Source organism: Papaver somniferum, chromosome 7 (assembly GCF_003573695.1).
Source record: "Papaver somniferum cultivar HN1 chromosome 7, ASM357369v1, whole genome shotgun sequence".
Taxonomy (NCBI): domain Eukaryota; kingdom Viridiplantae; phylum Streptophyta; class Magnoliopsida; order Ranunculales; family Papaveraceae; genus Papaver; species Papaver somniferum.
The window spans coordinates 257,069,273-257,091,204 of NC_039364.1; the positions used below are offsets into that span (position 1 = coordinate 257,069,273).

Below are 21,932 nucleotides of genomic sequence, written 5' to 3' on the forward strand. Positions count from 1 at the left end.
TAAGTTTTGCTGAACTAGCTCACATTGGCGGTGCTTAGTAATTTATGCAGTTTTCTTCATTTATCCAGCATAAAATGTTGCTGACAATTAGAAAGCCATTTTTTTTCTCGACTTTGTATCAAACACCGATTGTTAATGTTCCGAGTTCCATTACAATCTTCTTCTTTTTTTTAATCTGTAACAACTATTCTAGCGGAAAATAAAAACTTAGTGTTTTTAAAGGGAAGAGAGTCAAGGCAGAGGTCGCATCAAACAATTATCAAATTAGATGAAAATAATTCGGGCTATTTCCATCAATATGCGAGCTCTAGAAGGCTCTCAAGTAGAATTCTTTGTTTGAAGGAGAGTGATGGGCATATTTTTGAGAGAGAGTGAAAATCTAAAATCAAATATTCTGTTATTTCTTGTACACTAGACCGCTCCAGGTTTCGCCTAGTGTAGGAAGCAGTGAAAGATCTTGGTCAGCAGAAAGCAGTAGCACTGGGACGTGATGCATACCCACTAATATTCCTCAGAAGTTCTTCGATTTGTTAAACCGAACGTCTTTTTTTCTTTCTTTTATAGTACTTTTGCACTTCTAATTATTTTTCTCTGGCTATTAAGAATAAGAATCAAGTGGGAACAGTCCCAGGACTATAGGCCAATCATCATCCTTTTGAGTGTCTATAAGTTTATAGCTAAAGTTTTAAATCATCCTTTTGAGTGTCTATATGTTTATAGCTAAAGTTTTCAGACCCCAATGCATCTCGGTCAAGCTTCAAACATGTGATCCTCAATAAAAAAAGGTATTACTAAGTTGCTTTGGATCCTCTATTTCCTGTCAAAAGTTTTCCCGCAGCTGACCAATTATATTAATTCGACAGGAGTATTGGAGTTTAAAGACGGAGACAATCTAAAAGCTTAAGAACATACACTAAGAGGTTGGCGATGCAAAAATCAGTGAAACAATTACCGAAGCGTGCAATTAGAAGGGAATTACACTTGATTCCCTCTGCTTATTATAGACTATTAATCGAGACTATTTGCATTTGCTATAAACCATCTACCACTGATATAATCAGTGAGCAACAGTATTTACACACACGCAAAACAATATTTCTTTGGAAAAAGAAGATGAGACAAGGGAAATAAAAGAATTCAAGATAAGAGATAATTAAAGAGATTACTGAAACGATTTGGCCACAAATTAAGACAACAACAGCTGTCATAAATCAAGATTACACCAACTGTTGTAATTCCAGGAATTGGAAAAAAGAAGAAGACAAGATTGGTGTTTTACTTGGTTCGTAGAACTAAAAGGAATAATAATTTTAGCAGTGCCACCTATGTCACCGGATAAGTTATAGATGTGTTCAAAGATGTAGTAAAGATGCTACCTTATCCAGTTTTTTATGAATCTTTACCTTGGATGTCTGATGGTCAAGGGTCAACATAATTATTGCATAGTTTGCGCTGGAAAATTGAGGGTCCAGCTTACGATATTTTCCATTATTTTTTTATACCAAGTTGTAGAAATGGCACAATATGGAGTGATTTTGGATTCAAGGAAGTTGCACACTAGCACAATGATCTTCTTTCATGTGTATTTCTTGTTGTAGATGGGGCAAAACGAGTTGCTGGTTTTACGAAATTGAGGAGACGACCGCACGGAGGAAACTCCTTGAACCGAGCGAACTGTCAAACCTCACACAGATGCACTGCAAGAAGGGAGTGCTTTGAATTCGAGAGATCAATCTGTAGGACTCCGGCCTAAACCAAGACAATAGCCGTTCCAGAGTCAATTCGGTCACAAAAGAGGATGGGTCGATTTGTAGGAGGGAAGCTGATAAATGTGTGAGATCAATGATGATCGAATATTGTCGGTGTGTTGTGTATTCTGCGTGAAGAAATAAGATAAGCTCTGAGAGTAATTGCTCAGACGTCGAGATGTTAATCTCTTGTTGTCTGTTTGACGAAAGATTGTCCTGTTCTTTAATCATGATTCAGAGACTTATTTATATTGCTAGAATTGTAAACACCTTGATCCCATGAAATGTGATAGTTGCTGGAGTCAAAGAGTGGGAAAGTGGAAATCGTGTTAAAACCAATTGTTCATCATGCGGAGACTTGGTTGATTTTCCATCCACTACTTTGATAACTCCTTCAACTGATTGCACGACTTGCTCACATTCTCGTCGTGCGTATGAACACACGTGTCGTAGACCTCCAGACCAAAACCCTAGTTAATATCCCCCCATGTAACACGATTGATGTCTCGTGTGATTGTGGATTCTGCAAGGCAGACGTGTATTTAGTTAGTCAGTTGCTGACTTCATGGGGCGATGAGTCCTTGTATTGTTGAGTCGAACGTGATTTGAAAATGTTCTGAGACTCATGAATTGAACATGTCTGTTGAGACAGAGATATAATTCTCAAGTAAATGTTGATAGTTAAGGTGAGAAAATATTGCTCATTCGATTAATTGTTGAATATTGATAGTTGATCCAATATTCCTTGGTTTGAGCAAATATTGCTCATCTGAGCAAATATTGCTCGTTTTATGAATTATTGGTAGCATGACCAAATAAAGTATTAAATCAGAATACTGGCAACTGAACCGAGTATAATTAATAAAATGTTGATCATGGGATCAACGTAAAATTATTAGCGTTTGAATCTGGAATTATGAACCTTGGACTCGAAACCCTAATGTTATCAATTGATGATTCATTGAAAATAAACCACGGAGTGAAGGAGGGACCGGCTACATGGGATGATGGGTCGACCATGTAGCGCCCAGATGCTCAAGTGAGCAAAATACCAAAGTCTCTTGAAGACCAGTTGGTGAAAGGATGATTAAATGCTGGTTTAATCATTTATTAAAAATAATGCTCGTCTGAGCCTTAGGTGATAAAACCTAATTAATTATAAAGAGTTTGAAACCGGCTCGTGGTGGTCATGGGATTGACTGACGATCATTTTATGAAGTTCCAAATTGTTTGGAAGAGTTTGAACCTATTATAAACAAATTAGGTCAAATGATGAAGATATGTGGGACCGGCCTCTTGTAAGCCAAAGAGCGAACCTTGGTCGGTCAAGTTAGTATGCTCGCGTCACCAAAGTGTTCGTGTCTCAGTCCTGAGAATTTTGATATTTTTTGATGTGCGTTTGCGCAATCATTTGGGAAAATATGAAAAAATCAGGGATTTTTGCTGAAATTGAGGAAACTTCATGAGATGAAGGAAAAATAATAATAAAATGAAGGAATCATGAAGTGTGGGACCGGCTATGGACAAGGCACGACAGACCAATGATCCCATTCCCATAGCATTTTCCTAATTTTATTATATTTTTTCATGATTTTATGGAAATATCATAAAATCAAGGAGTTTGCTGAAACTAGGGAGTTTTTGTTGAAATCAAGGAGTTTCCTTGAAGTGAAGGAGTTTCCATGAGATGAAGGAAACAAATAATCTATATTATAAAAAGAAGTGCTGTGTGTGTAGCCTGATAAATCCGACCATCGATTTCGTCATCCCACGGCGTGGATCGATTCGTTATATGTTCTATATAGACGTCCGTCGGATTGTTGGGTTTCCTGATTTGACTATGCTTCCATAATAAGATGTCTTGACCATTATATATCGGGAAAAAAATACCACGTTAACTACGTTTCCTAATAAAAATATGGGAGAGGGATATATTCAAATTTCCTTATCTGACAACGTTTTGAGAGATACTTACGTTTCACCAACAAGGGAAAACAAAAAACAAAAAAGGAAACCAATGCAAAAAAAATCGCAATTTGTTTTTTCAAAAAAAATGTGTACAGCCGTAGGACATTAGCACAGTATCACAGTATCTATATATGTAGTAGGTATCAAGTTAAACTAACTAAGTTATGGTAAGGTAAAGTAAGAAATTGGAGAAAGTTGTTGGGCAGGAAGCTTCACCCGGGTGCAACCTGGTGCTTCATTCTCTTCCTTTCGCAGAAAATTAAGACAAAGCAAAAAGAAAATGTTACCAAATAGACACGAACTCAAAAACATGAATAACACCCCATGAAATCATCTCTTGCAAATTAAATACCCAATGACATAATTTAATTTGCAATTTAAAGAAAGTACGAGGAGCAAGCATAAAACCTTGCCCAAAAACATAAAAAATGAACAGCCTAAAAGTTTGACTCGGTCAATGAGACCTTTGAGGATGCAAATGTACAAATTGCTGAATGGAGACAAAGTTGTACAACAAAATGGACAAACAAACTCGGTGTAGTTTACTAATATTCTATGTACAATTTTAGAACCATGTATAGAGATATTAGATTCACGCATATTACAAATTAGCCTTGGGACAGATCCAAACATCGACTTTGGCCATTCTGCCGCTTGGACCGTTAGTTCGCGAAATGTACATCCGTCCGTTGTATATATGACGGGGATTTTATTATTTTGGACGTTCGGGATTGATGCCACGATATAAGAATATATGACTTTGAAGTAATAATAAGGCTGTTATAAAAAGAAGTGATGTATGTCTTGGGTAATTGACGACCCTTGATTTCGGCAATCCGACGGCTGAGAAAGATAGTTGGCGAGATTCCTATCCATCCGTCCGTTTTAGACATATAATTTTGAGAGATATTTACGTCCGTCGGTTCGTGAGATGATCTTCTTTTAATATTTTGTTTTAGACGGCGTGGATTATGCCCCGGCCCGGTGCAAAACGAGACTCAACATTTCCTTATGTGACTCGAATCAAGATTTCCTAATGCGTGTCGGTTTCCTTGAAAGTTTCCATGCACTAACTATAAATATCCTTTATGATTTTACCAAAAAAATAAATAAATATTAATTTGAAGACTCTATAGATTTTACCTAATCACGGCTAATTTTAATGCAGATATCATATTTGCCTTTAAAGTTTCCATGCCCCGGCCCCATCCGGCTACTATGATCCGCCTAATTGAACACGCTATTGTGACCCGACTAACTAACACTGTATAATATGACACGACCAACTAAATACCAGGACCGTTGTGGTATTGACCAGACTAACTAAATATACTCCCGACTATTATAGATGGACTAAAATATGGGAAGACACTGGCCGACCGACCAAACAATAAAAAGAACTTTAAAGGTTGAGCCCCGGCCGTAGGCCGGGGTGATACCTAGTATTAATAATAATAAAATAAGGGCGTATAGGGCCGGCTTGGGCATGGTCGTCCGGCTAGGGCCCGATCCCGTGAGCTTTCCCTAATTTTATGTATTATTTTCATGATTTGAAGGAATTTACATAATTTGAAGGAAACATCATGAAATCAAGGAATATCATGGGATGAAGGAAACATAAAAAATAATAAAAATAGAATAAGGGGCGTGTGGGACTGGCTAGGGCATGACCGGCCGGCTAGGGCCCGGTCCCACAAGTTTCCCTAATTTTATATTATTTTTCATGGCTTGAAGGAAATATGATGAAATTAAGGAGTTTTCATGAGATGAGAGAAATAATAACAAAATAATGAGGAATCATGATGTGTGAGAGCGGCCATGACTAGGGCATAGCCGGCCGGCTAGTAGAAACGGTCCCACGACACCTTTCTCAGTTTTATATTATTTCCTTGATGCGAAGGAAACACCATGAAACTGAGTAGTTTCCTTAAAACGAAGGATATTTGTTCAAATGAAGGGATTTTCATGAGATCAAGAAAGATAATAAAAATATGATAAAATATAGAATTGGGCGTGGGACTGATCATGGCGTGACTGGCGAAATTGTTAAATTACAAATTCAGTTCCTATGGGATTCTTCGATTCTTAGGTTCATGTAATGGTCTAGTTTTGCATATGGGGTCGGAGTACTGAGCATGAGATCTCCATTTGTTTTTGTAACCCAGCAACTAAAGAGTACAAGAGAATAATATCCAAATCAGTACCTAGTTATGATTCCATCCATATTAATGCTTTTGGTTATGATTGCAAGGCTGATGATTATAAGTTAATATTCCTAGATGAGCATGTTGAATTAACCGAGTTACTCGTGTATACGTTAAGATCAAATACATGGAAAATTAGTCGACCCGTGCCTTATACATTTCATAAAGAGAGACAAACTGGTGTGCTTGTTAAAGGAGCCTTTCACTGGTTAGGCCAAGCTCGTAACAAAAATTCATCCAAGTTAATAGTCGTTTTTGATTTCTGCAACGAGAAATTCGATGAATTGCAACTTCCAGAAAAACTCTTAGAGAAGAAGATTACCATTGGAGTTTTGGAAGGATGCCTTTGTGCAGCTGTTACGGTTTCTGAGGTTTCTTTTCAAGTTTGGGTTATGCAAGATTATGCAGTTCAAGAATCTTGGGCTCCACTTTATACATTTGATCACATTGAATATATGTATGACTATGATGCTTTGAAGCTCATGCCATCTTTCAGGAACGGTCATATTCTAGTAATGACTGGCATTTCATTTTTATATATACGACCCAAAGCATCCAACGGGTAGAAAACCCAAGAACTTAAGTAGTTTTGGTCTCGGTAATTCAAAAGGTTATGTGGAACGTGTTGGTACTGCAACAATAAAATACTGAAAGAATGATGTTAGAAACAAATTTATGAAAAATCTTAAATAAACACTTAATGGAAAAAAACAAACAGAGGACAAAATCACGTGTTCAACACGCTGTCCTTAACACGATAGTTCACCGGTACGCCTCAAAATGAGTGATGCCTATATCCCGTGGTGAAGTCGTATTTAGGATAAAACTGCCCTTTGCAAATACTATAAACATTATAATACTTGCCCACTCTTATGAAATCAACATCAATGGCACATAATATAAAAACCACACAGAGGGAGAAAGATGAAAAGAAGAAGGATAGTAGCTTCTTCTGAACACATTTTGGAATGAAGAACTCTAGTCCCTTTTATATGTAGAAATGAGAGAGGTGAAATCAATGCACATTAATGTGCGAAATTATGTTGCATGATATCGACATAAATCAGTCATAAAATAGTCAAAAAACGGTAAGAAATAATGTCGTCATTTATGCACATAAAACGTTATGAAATATTTTTGGTAAGAAAAAAATAAATTTTCCCATGTCACACGTCCAAATTTGAAAATAAATTCTCCCATGTCACACGTCCAAATAAATATTTTTTGGGTGAAGCATGCGACATCATTGGTTTGGGTGATGTGATCTTGAAAGTCAACGGTTCAACATGGAAATTGAAGGATGTACGACACGTTCCAAATTTGAAGAAGAACTTGGTGTCTGTGGGCCAAGTTTGTGATGATGACTGTGAAATTGTGTTAACGAAACACAATTGGAAAGTGAAGAAAGGGGCTATGGTGTTAGCTCGTGGAGTTAGATTCGGTACTCTATACCGGACTTCAGATGGAACTACTTTAGCAGTGGCCAGTAGTGGTGAAGATACTAACTTATGGCATAGAAGATTAGGACACATGAGTGAGAAGAACATGAATATTCTATGTTCGGGAGGATATCTACCTAAGGTGAAATCTGCTGATATGAGTTTTTGTGGAGATTGTGTTCTTGGAAAGCAAAAATGGGTTAGCTTCAGCAGAGGAGGAACAGATTTGAGAAGTGCGAAACTTGATTTCGTTCACACAGATGTATGGGGACCAATTGATGTTGCATCTCACAACGGATTCCAATATTATGTCACCTTTATTGATGGTCACTCAAGAAAGGTGTGGCTTTACTTCATGAAGAATAAGTTTGAGGTGTATGAAGTGTTTAAGAAGTGGAAAGCTTTGGTTGAAACAGAAACTGGTCTGAAGTTGAAGTGGTTAAGGTCATACAACGGTGGTGAGTATGACAAAACAGAATTCTTACAGTTATGTGCTACAAATGGAATTTGTTTGGAGAGGACAGTTCCAAGGACGCCACAGGAGAATGGAGTAGCAGAACGTATGAATTGGACGTTGAATGCACGTGCAAGGTGCATGAGGTTGCAGTCTGGTTTTCCCGAGACCTTCTGGGCACATGCAACTGAGACGGCTGCTTATCTAATTAACATGACACCTAGTAGTCCATTAGATATGAAAATACCGGAGGAGGTTTGGACTGGCAAAAAGGTAAATCTTTCTTATTTGAAAGTTTTTGGTTGTGTTGGTTATGTTCATCTTAGTACCGGTGAGAGGTCTAAGATAGGTGCTCAAGCAAAAAAGTGTATATTCCTTGGTTATGGAATTGACGCTTTTGGGTATAAACTTTGGGACTATGAGGGTCACAAAGTTATTAGAAGTAGAGATGTCACTTTTAATGAAAATGAGTTGTACAAGGACAGGAATACAACACAAGTTGAAGATGTCAGGTCAAGCAGCGTCGATAAGGAGTTGTATATCGATATTGATGATATTTCTGGAAAAAGTGTGGTACAAGAAGAGCACGATGTTGCTGTTGGCGGAGAAGTACAAGAAGGGACTTCTGCTGCAGTGGGAGTTACTCCTACAGTTCCACAAGAAGTACGAAGATCGTCAAGAACTCTGAAACCGAACCCAAGGTATGCTCTGAATTATCTATTACTTACGGATGGAGGTGAACCTGAAGATATTAAAGAAGCACTAAGGCTGATGATTCAGGAAAGTGGCAACTTGCTATGGAAGATGAGATGAATTCACTTGAGGAGAATGACACTTGGGTGTTAGTAAAATTACCAAGAGGTAAGAAGGCGTTGCATAACAAGTGGGTTTATCGGATGAAATCTGAAGCAAATGGAGAAATTCGCTACAAGGAGAGGTTGGTTGTGAAAGGTTTCCAGCAGAAACCTGGTGTTGATTACAACGAGATATTTTCTCCAGTTATGAAGATGACTACTATACGAGTAGTGTTAAGTCTAGTGGCTTCTGAAGATCTCTACCTTGAACAGTTGGATGTAAAAACAGCTTTTCTTCATGGTGACCTAGATGAAGAAATTTACATGAAGCAGCCAGAAGGATTCATAGTAAAAGGCAAGGAAGAGATGGTGTGCAAGCTAAAGAAGAGTTTGTATGGTTTAAAACAAGCCCCGAGACAGTGGTACAAGAAGTTTGATAACTTCATGCATAGAAGTGGTTACTCACGGTGTAATGCAAATCATTGTTGTTACTTCAAAAGGAATGGTTATGACTACATCATATTACTACTGTATGTGGATGATATGTTGGTTGCCGGAACATCTCTACAAGAAGTTGAGAATTTTAAGAAACAATTAGCAAGTGAGTTTTCTATGAAAGATCTTGGTGAAGCAAAGAAGATTCTTGGTATGAGGATCATAAGGGACAAAGCTAAGGGTACTCTTATGCTTAGTCAGGCTGAATATATTGAACGGGTGTTGAAAAGGTTCAATATGGAGAATGCTAAACCGGTTATCTCTCCACTTGGAAGTCAAATTCGTCTTTCAAGTATGCAATGTGCAAAGACAAATGAAGAAAAGGAGTACATGACTAACGTACCATATTCTTCATCTATTGGGAGTCTAATGTATGCTATGGTGTGCACGAGACCGGATATTGCACATGCAGTGGGAGTAGTGAGTATATATGCAAGCAATCGGGGAAAACAACATTGGGAAGCTGTGAAGTGGATTCTCAGATATTTGAGAGGTGACACAAACGTACCATTGTGTTATGGAAGAGGTGGTTTTATCTTGAGGGGTTATGTGGATGCAGACTTCGCAGGTGATGTAGATAAAAAGCGAAGTATGACCGGGTATGTTTATACTTTGGGGTCAGCTGTAGTGAGTTGGAACTCACGGTTACAGAAGTTGGTAACATTGTCTACTACGGAAGCGGAGTACGTAGCAGTGACAGAAGCGAGCAAGGAGATGATTTGGTTACAAGGCTTATTAGCTGAGTTGGGCAAGGAACAACGAGATAGTGTTCTGTTTAGCGACAGTCAAAGCGCTATACATTTAGCCAAGAACTCATCCCATCATCCTAGGACGAAGCATATAGATATTCGTAATCATTTCATTCGGGATCTCTTAGAAGAAGGAGAGTTGAAGCTCGAGAAGATTATTGGTTCGAAGAATCCGGAGGATATGTTTACCAAGGGAGTTACATCAGACAAGCTAAAGCTCTGCAAGGTTTTAGTTGGTTTCTCAGAATGAGGATCTGGGAAGGGAGCCGCACTGACATGAAGATGTTTTAGCGCCGTCAATCCAAAGTTGAAGAAAAGGAGAATTGAAGACAATCAATGAGTCTTCAAAGTGGGAGATTGTTAGTTATTGAAGACTAATTAATTATTTCCTAAAGTTAGCCGTGGTTATTTAGGGAAGGGGTTTCCTAAACCGGTTAGGATTCTTGGTGTCCAAATTTGTAACCTATATAAATAGGTAATTAGGCCTTGTAGAATTATAGTGTGTAGAAAACGATTAATAGATCGGTGAGAGATTTCTTGTATAGCTTTTAGGGCTAAAGCTAGGGTTTCGTTGTGAGAGCATATTGGTGAGGAACAAGAGACAAGGTTATCGTCTCGGGTAATTGTTGTGGTGTAACCAAGAGTTTGCTGGGATTCACACGACGTTGTAATCGTTTTTCTTCATAGTGGATTTGAGTTGGTGCGGCTCAAAGTGGACGTAGACAATATATTCAAGTTGTATGTATTGGTCGAACCACTATAAATCTTGTTTCTTGTGAGTTGATTTATCTTTCTCGTATTTTATAGTTGCTTGTGCTTGGTTTACTTATTATTCATCATAATATCTCAAAATCCATTATTCCGCGGTTGTCAATGATTATTCTCTAAGAAAATCCTGACATCACTCCCTTCGATATCATTTTCTCTTCAAGTTTCTTCGAATTAATTTTCCATGATGTGTAGTTGAGGAATCCTTGGTTCTTGGTTTCAATCTTGTAAACAATGTTGTCAAACTGTGATTACGAACAATAACTTTTATTATCATAATAATTCACATAAAAAATGATTTTAATTAACAAAATTGTGGAAATATTTATGTATAGTACATACCTTTCCATCTCCTTCGTGTCCGATAGTTTTTTAGTGTTGAGGAGTAGAGATTTTTTAAAGGTGTTATCTCAAAAATCATAGAACGACAATAATGCAGTACGGGATATAATACTCTGATTAGACAAAATCGTCCCATAAATCTAAAGATTCTCGAACAACGTGCATGCCATCCTCGAAACGACTTACGAATTGTTGTGCTCGCTGTCATTTTGGATTTTGGTTCCAGAATCCAAACAACCAAATCAAAACGAAGTTGATAGAGTATAATCACTGACATATACGTGAGAGCCTGAAGAAGGTGTCAGTTGGCCGCTCGGCCGAGTTTAAAATTGCTGAACTTGACCACTGCTGAAAAAGGTTGCATTTCATTCACAATAGAGAAAATAACTAGTGAACTGCAGTGATCTACAAGCAAATCTCAATGAAAGCAAACAAAACTTTTGATTAAGAACTCATTATTAATTTTGGCTTAACCACTCGGCCAAAGCGACTTGTTGGTCACTAATTTTTAACTTTGTTTCTGTATACAGAAACTAAGGACAAGGCAGGTGAAGCTTGTATTTAACTCTTGTCAGGGTTGGTAACTTAGGGATTTTAATTTCCAGCTTTGGAGTGGTTGGTAAAAAGAGAGAAAAAGCAACAATGATAGCTTGACCGCCAACTATTCCCCCACAACATCCCGAAAGACACAGACAAAACAGGGACCCCACATGACACTATACGATCTTGATGTTAAGAATGCACCTAAAACCGTTAGATTTCCTCGCGGGAGACGGCGTCCGAAGCAGGATTGAAAAATTGGATGGACCGAAACAACACTATGGGCTAAATATTAAATTTCTAGGGGGACTATTATTTTCTTTTCCAAAAATTACACATGAAAAAAATTAGTTTTTGAGTGATTTTTTAGGATTTGGGGGTGGCTGGAGCACCCCTAAGAGCAACCACAGTCACGACTAAATTTGGGTACTAAACCCAAATTTGGTCCCAGAAAGTGCCGTGGTGGTGAGGAGTAAAGCCATATTTAGTCCAGAGAATTAGGGTTTGTGACCAAATGTGGTCGCCAACCCAGACTAAAATGATCAATAGTGGGACGGGGTTATTACGAGCGTATGAATCGAGACGGAAGTATAGTGGGCGCTCCACACCGGGCGTATGTATAAAGAACGTATGATATTGGGACGGATGTATACAGAGCGTTTGAATTAGGCGTATTTATAAACACCGCCGGGCCATACGGAGATAAAAGATACGCCCCATAGCAGGCGTAATTAGAATGTACGTCCCAATGGGGCGCAGTTATTAAAAACGCCTGGTTTGGGCGCATGTATTACGTGCGCCTGTGTGAGGCGCATGTATTATGAGCGTCTGTGTGATGCGCATGTATTATGAGCGTCTGGAATGGGCGCACGTATTGTGAGCGTTTGTTAACACCTCTTCATGTCGTTACTTTATCTGAAATTGCTGCAATTGTTTCTCTCATCGCTTCTTTTATCTATCTTTTAGGGTTTTTTGGTATTGATTTCGTTCAATCTGTCTCTACTCGAGAAGATGAGAACGAAAATGAACATCATCAATTCCTTATTGAAGAAGATGATAGGAAACGTCCAGGGCCGTGTCCTGCTTCTCTTGATGATTGTACCACTGCTCCTTCTTTACCACCATTGATTACACCTTCATCCGAAAAAGACGAAAAAGTCATTAAATCCGTGGTTTCAGGGAGTTTACCATCGTATTCGTTGGAATCTAAGCTAGGGGATTGTAAAAGAGCAGCTTCGATTCGAAGAGAAGCATTGCAAAGAATGACAGGAAGATCTCTAGATGGATTACCGTTGGAAGGATTTGATTATGAATCAATTTTAGGGCAATGTTGTGAAATGCCAGTTGGATATGTTCAGATACCTGTTGGTATTGCTGGTCCGTTGTTACTTGATGGGAGAGAATATTCAGTACCAATGGCTACTACTGAAGGTTGTTTGATTGCTAGTACAAACCGTGGGTGTAAAGCGATTTACGTTTCTGGGGGTGCTACTAGTGTTCTGTTACAAACTTGACTGGTTCTGCCATTGCATCTACGCCTGAACTAGACGCACAATCCATCTACGCCTGAACTAGACGCACTTTCTATGTCCGCCCAACACAGACGCACCTTCCATATCCTCCCTACCCAGACACACCTTCTATGTCTGCCCGAGTCATACGCACTTTCTATCTCCGTATGTATCAGACGCACATAACTTCTCCGTCCCGGTAGACGCACTTCCCATCGCCGTCCCATGTTAGGCGTGAACTATACCTACGCCTCAATCAGGCGCACGTAATAACTCCGTTTCATTCAGACGCATATTTTAAAGAACGCTCGGTCAAGAAACGTGAGTATAAGTTCCGTCTGTACCAAGCGTTCGTATAAGTTACGCTTCACCAAATTTTGGTCGTCCCCCATTGCGCTTGAACACCCAGAATACCAAATTTTTTTGGCTTTTAGTCTGGCTTTTGGTATTTGGTCCGTCTCATGACTGTGGTTGCTCTAACCCACCCCTCAATACCGTCCCTGACGAGAGATATTGAGAGAGAAAACCGCATAATCTCTAGCATCACCGGAGAAAAAGCACATAATTTAAAACTTTCAAAAAAATTAAAAGAAAAAAACTATGATTTTCTCATCATATCTCTTGGACACATGACCAAGTTAAGAACCAAATAGGCAAGCACTTGCATTACTTTAATTTTAGATCAGGGAAGCAATAAAGTCCAAACATTCAATAATATCAGGTACTCAACTAGTGATTCTAGTCTTCATGACCTAACTTTTTCTGTTTGTTTCGTTATGCACCAGATATTATTGTTTTCATTTGAGTAATTTCAGGGACTACAAATAGATTTTACGGAAAATGGGTCATTTGTCCAAATATTTTTAAATCACGGTTTAAATGGACGAGTAAAAAATAGTTTGGGTGAAATGGCAAAAAAAAAAAATAGTAAGGATGAAACTGGTTTCATCCTAGCTTAAATTTAAAAAATAGCAAGAATGAAACTGGATACATCCTGCGTAAATTAAAAATAAGAAAAAATATTTGAAAATTGGCACGATGAAATTGGTTACATCCTGTCTATTTTTATATTTTTGTCCATTTAAACAGTATCAAAATCTAACTGTCAATTTCACCCAGGAATTGTTGATTTTGGTCTTTTTAACCAATTTTGTGTAAATTTTAGTCAAAAGGCCGATAAACCTACCACATAGTTTTGTGTAGATTTCTGTCAATGAACATGCCAGATGAATCCTATCTTGCAAACAAATCAAGCTACGAGCATGTAAAAGCAGTTGAAAGGAGCGAGTTTAGTAAACGGCCTTCCTAGAATTCTTAGAAGGCTGCTCACTTAATCATCGAATTAACCTTCGGATCAGCTGGATACTCATTGAGTTAGTCTTCTGTCATGATGCCTTAGCTGCCTCATTATTTTGCTGGTGAACTGATGGACACCAGTGTTTATACAAAATCACTTCTGATCTGCTGATCATGGCTTCACATCATGGTTCACCAAGATCAGAAATATTTATGGAGGACTATGCCCGTAAATAAGCCTACAGGTCAAACGAGGATTAAGAACATGGCAACGAGCTCGATCTCAAGTAATCTACATAAGTTGGTATATATTTTGGCAAGACAAGCCCATTAAGGAGTACTCACTATAGATGTACAGTCGAGACTGTTTGCAATCGAAGTGATTACAGTCGATGCAAAAAAATATGTAAATTAGGTAATGGTGTTTTTGCTTATGATACTAGTAAAGTTCCTGGTTTAAAGAACTTTAAGCCAATTATGATATTCTCATTGTGCACCAGGATCCCTAAACACAATAAATAAGCGCACATCCATTAGCTCAGAAGCTTTAGTCTGAGTACATTGCAGAGAAAAAAAAGGGATAAAAGAAAAATAAAATGCACCAGCCGGGAATCGAACCCGGGTCTGTACCGTGGCAGGGTACTATTCTACCACTAGACCACTGGTGCCTGTTGAATTCCTATTGTTCCTAATCTTTTAAACTAGCTTATGCGCAGTTGACTCTGGGTCAACGCCATGGGCTCTTACAAATTGTGAAAATCAGATGGAATATTTAGACATAAATCCGGTGCTGCATATATTTGGGTTGAGAAAAAGGACACCGGCTATAGACATGTAATGTCTGCTTGACAGGAGATCGTGCACCCGTTGATCTCTTGAAATGATCTCCCCGCCTCGAATAAAGACATTTGTTGTATGCAGGGCAGTCATAGCATGGCATGGTGTAAGATGTTTCTAACAGCTAATGGATACCGGTGAAGTATATACAAGTCGGTATCATATTTTTCAAGTACAACCAGCTTCCCTAACTGAGAATCTTGGAATTTTTTATGGTACTTCAAAGAATGCTGAATTAATAGGTTATATTGACAGTGATCGGGATGGAGATACTGAAGAGAGGAAAAACACTTCAAGGTTTGCTTTTCATATGGGATCAAAGAAGCAACAAGTAGTTGCATTATCAATAACAAAAGCTGAATATATAACTACAACAGCTTGTCCTACTCAAGCTGTATGGTTAAAAAAAAATGTTGAGTTCATTAAATCATGAGAAGATAAATCCAACAAGGATTGTATGTGATAAAAACTCAACTATTGCGCTCACAAGGAATCCAGTATTTCATGGTAGAAGCAAGCACATTAATATAAAATATCATTACATTCGTGAGTTAGTTAAAAATGAAGAAGTTGTGGTAAATTTCTGTCCTAGTTCTGAGGAGGTTGCTGAGACATTTGAAGATTTACGTTAAAGACTTGGAATGATAAGTTTACATAGTTTTGGTTTGAGGGAGGATGTTGACAATCAAGTCTAACCAAGACTATGTTTAGAATCCGTACATTGATGCTTGGCAGTCAAGTTTTGAAGTTTCTAGAACTTATTCTGTTTAGGAAATACATGTGTTTCAAGTTGAGTTTGTTCTGGAAGTTTTCTTTGTTTAGGAGTTTAAGTTTGTTTAGGTATGTTTTTAGCTTTTCCTGTTTTAGAACTCTCGGTGTTATTGAGCAGTATAAATAGGCTGTAAAGCCTTGAAACAAAGTACACCCGAATTATTAATCGAATGAGTCTTTAAGAATTCTCTCTAGTTACGTTTCTTTCACAATTGTATATCAGATATCTATATTTGATGAGGCTCAATCTCACTATCTGTGTTACTCAACAAAGTTTGATCTCATTTGTGTCCTACCAGTGGGTGCTAAAGACTGGAGTAACAATGAAGTTAAAATCCAGTACAATATCTTTTCAAATCGATAAATGTAAGTCATAAGTTCTAATAATTGGTGTCATTGTGCATTTACCTTTGTGCTTTGTAGAGTTATTACGTGGTTTGGAACAAGAAACACGATATGGTACCTACCCTTCCATTTATTGTTTAATGGTACATATCCTTTCAGCCAGATGGACCAAAACCAATTCCATCTGACTATCTCTACGTTACTATTGATAGAGATAGAGTCATATGGACAACAAGCTTCGTTTGCCCTCAAGTCGTGAAGAAATAGAAAGTATTTGAATTTAAAATTTTCAAAATTGTAGAACTTGTAAACAGGATTAGCTTGTCAAAGAAAATCAAGAAGGGAGCATCTGTTACACTAGATAATTTTCATCAAAGAGAAAGAAATTATAGACTGAATTTCAAAATATTTACTTCTGTCTCTATTTTTTATATATAAAAAAAGAATCCATCCCTAGCTTTCCAAAAAGGGGAACATTTTCTCATATGGTGTTGCTACATGTTGCTGCTGAATTCCAAAATTTGAACTTTTATTTCTATTTACTTTTTTATACCCAAAAGGGGAGGGGGAACGGTTTGTCATATGGTGTGGTTGTCAGTTGTTGCTGCTGCTGTTGCCGCTGCTGCTGTTGCCGCTGCTGCACCAGTCGTACCCGCAAAATGCCTGATTTGATGCGCACAGTGATCAATTTTATTCAAGGGAGCATGCATCTATTATAGCATACACCTTTCCTACCAATTACTGATCCGACCTGAGAACATCCAGATGACAAAGGGCTTAAGCCTGAAGCAAATGTGTGGTATATTTTTTTAAAAAAATTCACATACAAATATTTTTGAATGAACATATCTTTTTTTTATGTAAGTATTCTTTTATGATTTGAAATTCAATATCTTAAATTCAGTATTTTAAAACTCAGTACGGCATTCATACTATGTTAATGTACGTACAATTTATTTTGCGCACTAGTATCTTAAATTAAGTGTTGGCATATGTATAAAACTATTATTTGGTGTTTGCACGTATATATTTTTTTTCCTTCAGACTATGTGTTTACCGATATTTTTAGGTATCATTATAATATCACTAAATGTAAGTATGTACATTTATCAACAAAAAATCTTTCCACTTTTTCCATTAATATATTTATCCATATTTAAGACAAAAATTATTTTAAGATGTTTATTTCTTTGTTTAGCTAAATAACCCTGTGCCCTTTGTACCCACTAATCAGCTTTCGACACGTATGTTTCCTTGTTTAGTTATAACTTGGTCAATACGTTATTTCCTTGTTTATCTCCGTTAATTACAGAAAGATTTTTAAAAAGTGAAGGACTTATTTGCACTGCACTTGCAACAATTGGATATCCATGGAAACAGTATGACTGGTTAGAAACGATCTGTTTTTGATGGACTGATTCGATGGTGATCAAGATACTCTCTGATTACATTTGTTATTAAGTTTATTAAGAAGAAATTAGGTATAAACTAGTTACTGTATACATTTTCTTTATGGTACTAGGTCATTTAGATGTATATCAGTTATATTATCGTGGAGTGTGCTTGTGATGTTGCATGGTGTAGATATGGAGATGAGGATAAAAAAAACAGACGATGCAAAACAAAGAATCAAAGATCAAATCTTTAGATATTATTATCCATTCCTTTTCTTTATTAATAAAGAGGAAGATGAGATATATACGGAATGAATATATAGAGTTTGGAATGGTTAAACAAGGTCAGACATGTGTCATTATGTGAATGGTCGGTACAGAGGGCACACATGTTTTTGGGCATAGAGGATCTGCACCCAAAATGTTTAACAATTTCATTAGTTTTTATCTTTCAAATAAACTATTTAAAGTTATAAAACTACCAAAATATTCAAACTTATAAAAAATCATATGCGAAATAAATTGTACTCAAACAAAAAAGAAAAATTGTGATCTACAAGAAACATTATATGTAAAAAGATTATAATTTCAAATATTCATATGCAAGAAACAAAATGTATACCACGACACATTGTGTTATTAATACATAAGCTACAATGTTATAACTAGTTAACACTAGTGCAAAAAAATCAAAATACATTAACATAGTATGAGTATGTATTAAGTTTTGTATTGCATGAATACTTTTAAGATATCGAAAAATAAATCAATATACTAAAAAGATGTATTCATTTGGAAATATTCGTATGTGAAAAAATAATACATACCATCAATTTCGCATATATAAATTAAAACTTAGGCAAGTCATTTTTCTTTAAAAGTTTGAAAGTAGGGGTGTAAATTTTGCCCGGCAGCCCGAGGCCCAGTACCGTCCGCCCTGTCCCATGACAGCCCATGGGTGACCGTGGCCCTTTACGAGCTGGCCCGACCTAGTCCATTTAAATAAGAGGGCGGGCACAGGCCACAATTCAAATTTTCTTGCCCGGCCCAATACCCTCCCTATTATCCCGTCAATGCTACCCGCCATGTTATCCCGCCAGTGTTATCCATTTACCTAGCCTAAGTGACTGTTCTCATTTGTTTTATCTTAGAATATACTTGGCACATATACTTAATACAATCAACCCTCATAGTTTTCATATGTATTTCTTAACGTTTATTCCATTGGAGTCTAATTTTGTTAACCATATAGAGAAAAATATTGAGCAAAATCTAAGGCAGTTTCCTTTTCTGATGATTCAATTCAGGAAAAATTATAGGAAGTTTGGTTTATCTTATTCCCATCTCAATTCTCGTATTTGATTATTAATTTTAAGTAAAACTTGTGTATTATTACTATTTTCTTTTTATTTTTAACAATATATATGTATAATATATATATTTGTTTGTAATATTCAAGGCCCTCCCGGCCCTACCCGCCCGAGCCCAAATTACAAAACAGGCTTGGATAGGTCATGGGTACTAACTGTAGATAAATAACCCTGCCCGCCCGGCCTTTGTAATTTCATGGATAAGAGATGTTCCGGCCTTCCCTATACCGTCCCATTTAATAAATAGGTCGGCTGCCCGGCCCGACCCAATTTACACCCTATTCGAAAGTAACAAAATCGGTAAAGATATTGCCGAATTAGGATTTTTCTGAATTTTAATTTAAAATTGGTATATTGCTTTGAAAATATGAGTAAAAATTGTGAAGTTCAAGCAGATTCTTAATAACCTTGTGCACATGAAACACACCAAATGATAACAATAGCACTGCTAGGAACCTAATTTTGCCTGAACTTAGTAATGATAGGCTTGAAGCTCGCGTTCCTGTTTCTACCCAAGAAAATCGGAAGACCTAAATACTTTTTATCCAGCTCCGTAGGTTTCATATTAAGATAAAATAAGATTTTGTTGTTTTCCTTGAATAAAATGTTTTTATTCAGAACACGCACTAGATTTTGAAAAGTATAATTTAATTGATTCTCTAAAGCTATAAAAAAAGATGGTTTCTGAAGAGGACAATGATACGAGAAGAAACTAATTCACTGTTGTGAAACTAAATCTTAAATGATATGAAAGAGATACTTTCATCTAATTCACTGTTGTGAAACTAAATCTTAAATGATATGAAAGAGATACTTTCATCTTTGTACAAACTCGAAACTGGATTTTGGTCATGTTGATCATTGAGTGATTGTCTCTGTATGAACTCATCTCATACCCACTTTAGACCACAAGGTTAGCTTCCACTGGACAAGACAAGATTGACTTGATAGATGATGCAATAGTATACAGGGCCGTATCTGACATTAAGATGACCTTGTGCTAAAATTCTTGAACCGCCTTTTGATCGTAATTTTTCAAAGATACATATAAATAATATAGTTTTCCATCGTCTCTAGAATGTCATTTTTAGCCGGTATGACCGTTTCAGTGCGCGTATTAGTAGAATATAAGTATCAAAAGGTAGAAGTTATGTTAGACATAATTTAGTGCCAAACATTCCAAAATAGCAATGTAATATTACATGTTTAGCTTGATGAAAAATTGGGAGAACAAATTCGATTCCAAATGTAAACTTAATCATTTAGATAACATCTCTTCACAGCCCTAGCTACAAAATAATATATAGTAATATTGTTCCCTACACAATCCTATGAATTATGAATTTCCCTAAGTTCTCAATTTATAGTTAAAACTATTGTACCAACAAATAAGGAGGAGAGTTGACTTCTAAGGTTTTTAATGCTTGGAATTTCCCTTAATTTACACTTTGGTAACTACCTAATATGGAGGGAAGTAAACATAAGTTTACAGATTTTGGGCTTGAGAACGTTTCTATATTTCAGCCCATCCAAATTAGAGCAGATCAAGAAAGTTGGGCCTTCAATTGATAACTCAAAATTGTAATTTTTTTTGAAACCTATTTTGAGGCATACTCATTTTTTTTGAGGCATATTCATCCATTATATTATCTAGGGTCGGTTTATAAGGGGTGTCTAAAGGTAGTGTAATTACCTATATAGTCCTAAATAATTTCAATTTGTCATAGTTCCCTTATCCTCAAAAACCTAAAATTAAAAATCAAAATAAATTTTTAACTTGAACATCTAGGACTCCAATTCAATAAAGAAATTAATCAAACAAAGGAAACACGAATCGAAGTGAGCCATGTTGGAATGCGAAATCCAAATCTCAATTGCTCTTAGATGTATTTTAGAATGTATGCGTAACAAACCCATCTTGTTTTTGATTGATTTTATTTTGTTTGATCGGTAGAATATGATTTCAAAGATGAACTTAGGGTATTCAGAAGATCAGTTTGGCTGATCTTGCCGTATCAATTTTGAGCCGAACTTAGTGTATGATTTAGAGAAACACTACGTTCGGCTAATGCGACTTTACAATATTTTCAGCCGAACCTCAATTTTCCAGCCGAACCTCAATTTTTCAAGATGAACCTAGTGGATGATTCAGTTTATGAGTGAAATTCGGCTGATAACTTTTGAGCCGATCCTCTGTTTTTTGAAATTATACCTGGGTTCGGCTGCCAAGTTATCAGCCGAACCTAGGTATAATTTCAAAAAACAGAGGTTCGGCTCAAAAGTTATTAGCCGAACTGTTCATCTGGTCGGCAGATCTGGGTTTTAAAAATTCAATTTTTTGGCAGATTCAACTTATAAAAGGAAATTAAACATCGATAGAAGTTTACCTCTGATTTGAATCAAACATTTTGGTCACTTCTAATCACTAAAATCTCAAAAGTCAAAACCCAAGCTTTTTTTCTCTCACATAAATTTGATTTTTCTACTAATTCACCACTAATAATTTAATGTTTAATCAATCCTTAAAATTCATAATTAATGAATTCTAATCATAATCATTTACACTAATTATATAAGGGTAGTTATGTCATTATCAAAAATAGTGGATGAGGGGTGATGTTGTTTTTTATTTAGTGACCCTATTTTGGCATTATCTAGTATGCCTCGAAAAAAATATAGTATGCCTCAAAATAGGTTTCTTTTTTTTGGGGATGCCTTGTGCGGGAGCACATCTTGCCACCCTTCAAATCCGGCCCTGATAGTATAACTCAACTGGAGTTATCCGCTGAAGATTTGTATGTACACCTTTCATCATCCACTACGTGTACAGGAAGAGACACGTGGACGACATGCAAAACAAGATATCAAAACATGATAACAAGCATCTCATCAGAAGATGCCACCGGT

The 21,932-nt window shown here is 36.8% G+C and overlaps 1 protein-coding gene and 1 non-coding gene across 2 annotated transcripts; one reads left to right on the forward strand and one right to left on the reverse strand.

The window, feature by feature from the left end:
• The first annotated feature begins 12,349 nt into the window (after positions 1 to 12,349).
• Positions 12,350 to 13,015, forward strand: LOC113296423 (3-hydroxy-3-methylglutaryl-coenzyme A reductase-like). Its single transcript, XM_026544730.1, has one exon. The coding sequence runs from the start codon at positions 12,350 to 12,352 to the stop codon at positions 13,013 to 13,015; it is 666 nt and encodes a 221-aa protein (XP_026400515.1).
• Positions 13,016 to 14,905: 1,890 nt separating this feature from the next.
• On the reverse strand, positions 14,906 to 14,976 carry TRNAG-GCC. The gene has a single exon. It is a non-coding gene; the product is annotated as a tRNA-Gly (tRNA).
• Positions 14,977 to 21,932: the final 6,956 nt, after the last annotated feature.

Excerpts from the sequence above, each read along its gene's own strand:
- LOC113296423 (XM_026544730.1), top strand. The coding sequence starts at position 12,350 with ATGAGCGTCTGGAATGGGCGCACGTATTGTGAGCGTTTGTTAACACCT.